This window comes from Alligator sinensis, unplaced genomic scaffold, assembly GCF_000455745.1.
Source record: "Alligator sinensis unplaced genomic scaffold, ASM45574v1 scaffold3807_1, whole genome shotgun sequence".
Classification (NCBI taxonomy): Eukaryota; Metazoa; Chordata; order Crocodylia; family Alligatoridae; genus Alligator; species Alligator sinensis.
Genome location: NW_005844354.1, coordinates 1 through 6,594, shown reverse-complemented (window position 1 = coordinate 6,594; position 6,594 = coordinate 1). Strand labels below are relative to the sequence as shown.

General features: G+C 53.5%; 1 protein-coding gene across 4 annotated transcripts; it reads left to right on the top strand.

The window, feature by feature from the left end:
* The first annotated feature begins 252 nt into the window (after positions 1–252).
* On the top strand, positions 253–6,577 carry LOC102387914 (myelin-oligodendrocyte glycoprotein-like). Of its 4 annotated transcripts, none has more exons than XM_025195901.1 (4): positions 253–904; positions 1,907–2,194; positions 2,702–2,832; positions 3,744–6,577. In XM_025195901.1, exons 1-4 carry the CDS (start codon positions 856–858, stop codon positions 3,852–3,854), a joined length of 579 nt encoding a protein of 192 aa, XP_025051686.1. In that variant the 5' UTR covers positions 253–855; the 3' UTR covers positions 3,855–6,577. The 4 variants fall into 4 exon arrangements, with proteins under 4 accessions (XP_025051686.1, XP_014383268.2, XP_025051685.1 ...); XM_014527782.2 differs by having other exon boundaries at positions 1,805–2,194; XM_025195900.1 differs by having other exon boundaries at positions 701–904.
* The last annotated feature ends 17 nt before the right edge of the window (positions 6,578–6,594 follow it).

The window sequence follows — 6,594 nt, the reverse complement described above, 5'->3', positions numbered from 1 at the left end:
GTGATTTGTGTGCACTTGCTTGTGCGGGTGAATTTTGGGCGTCTGGCCCGGCTCGGGGGCGCTGGGTCCCGGCGGGAGGTGCGGGGGGTGCAGCAGTGCCCCAGGACCCGGCGGCTGCACAGCGAGCAGGTGCCCCCCCCCGGCAGACGTGACACCCCCGGGGGTAACACGGCTCTGCTTGTTTTCAGCCCCGACACCAAGCCTGAGCCCCAAGCCCTGAGCACGGAGGAGCTCCCCGCGCCTGCGGGGTGAGCGCTGAAGCCATCCCCGCTGCGCGCAGAGATCCGCTTCTCGCTGCGACTGCCCTGCACTGATGTGGGGAGCGGGAGACACCCCCATCTCAGAGTCCCCCGTCCGGACGTGTCCCAGCCAGGCAGGACTCCCGCCCCGAGGAGACAGACCTCCGCAGTGAGTGAGGGGCTGCGTGTCAGGGCGCGGACACGGGGGACAAAGAACACGCGTGACGAGCCCAGCTGGACGCGGGCCTTCGGAGACCTCGTGCAAGCAGCGGCAACGCTGCAAACCAGCGTCTCTCTGACCAAGTGCTGCTTCGGGCCGTTGCACGGTGCCACGTCTGCCGGGAGCAGCGAAGGCGCAGACACGCCCCCCGGGGGACACACCTCCAGGCGTGTCACACTTGGTGATGCCCATTCATACTTGCTCCCGTGCCCGCCCACGACACTACGCCCCCTCCCCCCCCCCCCCCCCCCGTCACCCTATTTAAGTCTCCGAGATCACGTCGGCTGGGCGCAGAACCGAGCAGGGCGGCGGCGAGCGGGGATCCCGGCTCCGGCTGCTCGAGCTGCCCCCGCCCCCGCCCCGGCTCGAGGACAGCCGAGACCGGAGACCTGGGGAATGTGCGCAGCAAGCCCGGTCCTCTGCTTGCTTCTGGGCACGGCAGCTGGTGAGTTGAGCCGTCCTTCTTGCTCCCTTGGCACCGGACGGGACGGATGCAGGCGAGCGCTGGTAGACAGAGGTGGCTCCGGACACGGCGGGGCTGGCAGCAAGGCTTTGTCACCAGTCTGAGCCAGGACGGTGCCGTGCAGTGGGAGAGTAACACGTGGAGGGGGCTGTGTGTAAGAAGGGTGGCGGGGTGGAGGCAAGAGCGATCCTAGGCAGCTACAGGCTGGTTAGTTTGATGCCGAGGGCGTGCAAAGCCATGGAAGTTGGAAAGGGAATGACTACAGACATGCAGCTGGAAACGGGATGCAGTGCAGCGGGAGTTGCCTGTAGAGGTCGACCACCCCAGCCTAACCCGATGGCTTTCTCTCATCAGAGCTAGACAATGGAAACGCGGTTGATCTAAGCCAGTGATCCTGAACCAGGGGCCGTGGCTCCCTGAGATGTCTGCAACCCTTTCAGGGGTGCCACACAATGTGGGCAATGTGAAGTGTGCAAGCATGATTCACAAGAGAAACACAGAGGCTGCATCTACGCGGCTGGTGGGCAGCACAGTTGTTACTGCGCAGTTATTTAAGACTTGCATAAGCATTGGCATTTCCCAAGGGGTGCCTCGGGTCTGGGAACTGGCTGCCTGGGCATGAGAGATGGGATGAAATGCAGTGCTATGAAGTGCAAAGCTATGCACTTGGGGAAGCTTTATTCATCCCTGAGTGGGTTTGCCTCGCAGACGGTTGCCGTGTTGGGGCAGGTTCTGGGGCTAGTTAAGATCAAAGTGGATTTGAGGTATGTTCATGGGGTGCTACAGCACGAGCCCTGTCCTCTTTGCCCGGTTCCAGCTCAGGTCGGTGGTGCCGGATCAAGCTGTGGGCTAATGTCCTGTCTTTGATTCATTCCTTTCTAGGGAGTGCGCCCATCCCGAGCACGGGACCCGGGTGTAGAAGGGAGTTCATCAGCATTACAGCGCCTGTGCACCATGGTGTGCTCCTGCCCTTTGTTGTTCCAGATGCAGCTGTGGATCCTTTAGGAGCTACTCTGAACTGGCAGACTGAAGCGGTGCATTTGCATTCACCTGAAGTGATGCATGCCTACAGAGATGGCAAGGATGACCTTGAGAGCCAGGCAAAGAGATTTCGTGGGCGAACCGAGGTCTTTCCCGAGGAGATTGACAATGGCAATGCATCTTTGCTGCTGAAAAATATAACCCAGAACGATACGGGAACCTACCATGGTTACTTTTTCCCCAGTTATAATAGCCCATGTACTGCACTAATCGTCCAACTTAACGTGTCAGGTACGTCTGAGCTGCAAGCCTGCCTTGGGAAACGCGCTCTTCCACCCCTCCGGGGAGGCTAATTGAACAAGCCTGGCTCTCTCCAAAGGAGCTTGTGCTTTGGAGAGAGCTGCTCTTCCTGTCTAAACACGAAGTGTAAGAGCTGGGCCGTTGTTGTCCACTTCCTAGTAGTGTTTAGGAGGAGGCTTCGTGGCCCCGGCTCAGTCCAGCTTTGAAAGCGCAGTTGGTGATACTGTCTCCCTGCTCCTCGCCCTGCCCTCCCCGCTTCTCCCAAGCCCGTAACTTGAATGTGGGACTCTAAGCGCGGGGCGGGCGGGCAGGCTGGGTCTGGAGCGTGTGGCCACAGGGCTGCAGTCTGGCTCTGGCACTGCTTAATTGCTGTGGCTGTCGGAGCTGCAGCAGGCACCGCCCCTCCCACCGCCAGGTCTCTGGCCCCCTGGGCAGCCGCGCAAGCCAGAAATGGTGACAGAAAAGCCGTTTCAACTTCTTTTTCTAACCATTTTTCAGATGTAACCGAACAGGAAAACACAAAGACAGAAGGTGCATGGACAGTAGCTGTGACTGTCATTTTTATATTGACTATATGTGGGGTTGCTTTTTATTATAGAAAATGGAAGAGCAGGAAAAAGAAAAACCAGGTAAGTGGAATCGGGAGCGATGCTCTCTCTACCTTTTGCATAAAGACAGCGTTCCCGTCGGTGGGCTGGGAAGTTAGGACGCACTGCGTAGTGTCTGCAGGACCACTCCTGGAAGCCCCCGGCATCTCGGTTGACATCAGACTCGGTGATGGAAAGCGCCTCTTGCTATAAAAAGCGTGTGCGCATCTGAATAAGTGTTGAAAGGCGTACCAGAGAAAAGGAGATCTTCCCAGTCCGTGAAGGGAAGCTGATGGTTGCGTGGCTATAATAACGTGGTCTGTCACTGCTGTGTCTTGGGGGATCATTAAGGAACTGGAGAATGAGGGCTGCTCAGCAGTCTCCTTAAAGGCAAAAGTCATTTACTTTTGAGCCGCAAGTGTTGCATCCTATTCCAAGGTTGTTAATGGGACCTAAGGGCCCAGGCCCCGTAGTTTTCTTAGCTGTGAACATATATCTTGCACACGCTACTTCCTTGAGGGCTGGGTGCTGGAAAAGTGGGGGTTTTGAGGCTTTTTCGATATGCTTCACAAAAAGCCCTCCTTGTAATCGCTTTGTGCCTAGGAAGGAGGAATATCCAAGTGGTGCTCTGAAACCAATCTGTCCGGGCTGATTGGTTTGGTTGGATTTTTCTTTTCCAAGCGGGCTGGTTTTCCACCCCCACCTCTCCCCTCCCTTAGCATTAGCTGGAAAATGACCCTTTAGAAAAAGTCCTCTTCAAGTAGAAAGCCAAGTATGAAGTGTTCCCCTTTGACGGCCAGCAGTCGTGAAGGTGCTGAGACAGGAGAACGGGATTAGGATGGGGATGGTTTCCCTGCCTTAACCATAGAGGTTGCTGGTGGTGGCTGCTGGGATACAGGAATCCCATTTCTGTTCCTGCGTCGGCCACTTACTTGAATTTTATTGTTTTGTAGAAATCTGTGTGCGCTGCCGTGAAGGAGTCCAGAGACTTCCCAAACCTGCTACTTGCATTCAACAATTCATCTTTTGGAAGAGACAGTCGGGTCGCATCTGGGTTGTTATAAAAGGGAAGGTGGTGCACACGCGTGGAGAGATCCACGACTGTGTTTACAGAAGCCAGGAGTTTCTGAGCCCCGTATCGTCACGTGAGCTAGTCACTGCCCAGGAGCTGCGATCTGAGCGGATGTTACTGCTTGGCTCTGTGGGGACAGGGATAAGTGCCATCTCTCAACAGCTCTTGGAAAACTGGGCTTCAGGAGAAAGCAAGATGGCCTATAGCCATGTGACTACTATATCATTCAGTGACTTGAACTCCATCGAGACGCCCATCATCGTGAAAGCGCTTCTGGAACAGAAGTGCGAACAGCTGCTTTCAGTCCTGAGTGATCAAAACAGTCATGAAAAGGTATTAATTATTCTTGATGGGCTGAATGAGTTCCGGTAGGATCTGAACTGCCTCCAGTTCCCCAGCGGCGGGGAAACCGATGGGATGGATAGCGCCTTTGACATAAAAATATTGGTGTACAAAATCATTGCCGGGGATCTTCTCCGTAACGCAGATGTGTTAGTTACTGCTCGGGGTCATTCAGTGAGTGGAATTAGCAGGCGTTTTCGTTATTTGGTTGTGATCCCTGAATTCAGTGCTGCCGATATTAAGGACTCCTTCAATACATCAGATAAACAGATGGAGAAATGTAGCTCTGAGTCTAGAGGAGAAAGCAAGTTGTTGGCACTATATGCTTTTCCTGTGCAAATTAATATGCTCTGTGATTCCTTGAGGCACATTCCAAGCAGTTGTGCTAACGGAGGACCAAGTGTTGGCCAAGCCGGTATGTTGGGACAAGAAGGAAGTTGTTGCATTAACATCGACTCGGATGGAGCTAGTCGTGTAGCACTGCTGAGACTTCCAGAGAGTATTAAAGATGTTATCCGTCGACTGGCAAATATGTCCTTTGAGCATCTGATGCTCGGTGTCCGAAAAATAAAGCAAGCCGACCTCAACAAATGGCAGATTGATCCAAAGCTTCTCTCAAAGTATTTTTCCAAGTTCATTTGTAAGGCAAATGGAAGTGGTGAAGTCTTTTCCTACCGCCACAGTGGGATAAGAGAGATGTTTGCTTCCTTGTATGTTGTTCTGGAAACCCAGTCCAGAGAGGTGCTGGCAGTATGCCTGAATGCCATGAAGATCTATATAGCCTGCACTCATAGGGCAGAAATGCAGAATTTTGACCTTTTCTTCATGGCCCTTCTGCCTTACAGCAATATTGAAAGCCTCCTGCATGCTGCAGGTCCCCTCCTTGACCCGGCACGACACATTCTTCTGGACTGGTTTCAACGCTGGATTGCCGCAGGGCTTAGTCCAACAGACACGCTGAAGGTTTTCCATGGCCTTTTTCAGCTGCACGATCATTCTCGGGCTGAAGAAGTGTCTCGCCCTCTGAAGACCATCACCCTGCGTAATGTTGCCCTCAGCGCTGCGGAGGCTGGAGCCCTGCAATATTGTTTGGATCAACCCGCTCTAGATACGATCGACCTCCAAGGATGTGAGCTGGGGGACGAAGGCTTGGAGCAGTTTTCTTCCGTGATAAGGAGCTGTAAAGATGTCGGGTCAGTTCTGGTAACGTTTGGTATTGTTATGGGAAAGCGGTGGGGGGATGTGAGAGTGGTGCATACAGCATTCTCTTTCCAACATAAGAAATTAAAAGACCCTGTCTCAGATACAAAGTAATCCTGGGATAGTGTGTGGTAGTTCACTAGGGGTCAGCTCTGCCTCTGATAGGCTGTCATGCAGCTCGTGGGCATCTCGGGGCGTTTGTAGACTGAACAAAATTTCCCGTTTACATCGACACAACTGTGTTTGTGTTTGTGTTTGCACAACCTGGGATTTCCCGCCACTTTCAAGTCCATTTAGCCCCTCAAAGTAAAACTACTGGGAGATGTTTTAATTTGCATCGCTTTCCTGTTACGCCGCTCCAACTGTGGATTTTGTTCGTGCAAACAGCCAGAGACTCCAAAGACTTGTAGTTAATCCCCTTTGCCAGGAGGGGCGCTGCGTTCCAGCCTCTGCCAGTAGGTGGCGCTGTGTGTTCATCTACACCCTCTTTTACTCCTCGATCCTCACCCCTCCCTCCTCGGCAATCAGGCCGGGACCTGTCTGCTTGGCTCACCAGACCGACCAATTATTCAGTCATTAAATGTTAGACCCTCTGTTAGACCCTGACTCCACGCGGCGCCCAACAACTAGGGAGACGACGGTCCGATTACCTGTGGATCCTGTTACTCGTTAGCCAGAGCAGAGCAGGGAGCAAACACCAGCACACATTGCTCGCATCAGCTTTTTATTAGAATGGAGACGGCTTCGGGCAAGCTCCCACGCCGACAGAGTACGGGGAGCAGCCCCGAACAAGAGATTTTTCCTGCATGTATACACTTTGGTTTAGACTTGTTAACACTTGACTCCACCTCTGTCCCGCCTTCTGTCCCACCCGTTTCTCCTCCCATCTCAAGCTGCGTCTCTGTTGACTGTTTGCTTCCTTAGTATGGAATCACCTATGCATTTCGTTCATTTACGTGACTTCTTGCTACGAGCGCATGTCTAAGACCTTGACTCCTTTTCTTCGGTCAGTGAGCGGACTTTGACCAAATCCTGGAAGCTTCTGGAGGCTTCTTCACCAATCGCCCTTCATCTTTCGCATGTGTTCATCGCGGATTCTGTTACCAATGGCGTGTTGTTTTCCACATCCCCGTCTGTTTTTCTGTCGCAGGTCGTACCATCTTCCACCCTTTTGGGCCCCTGTATCTTAT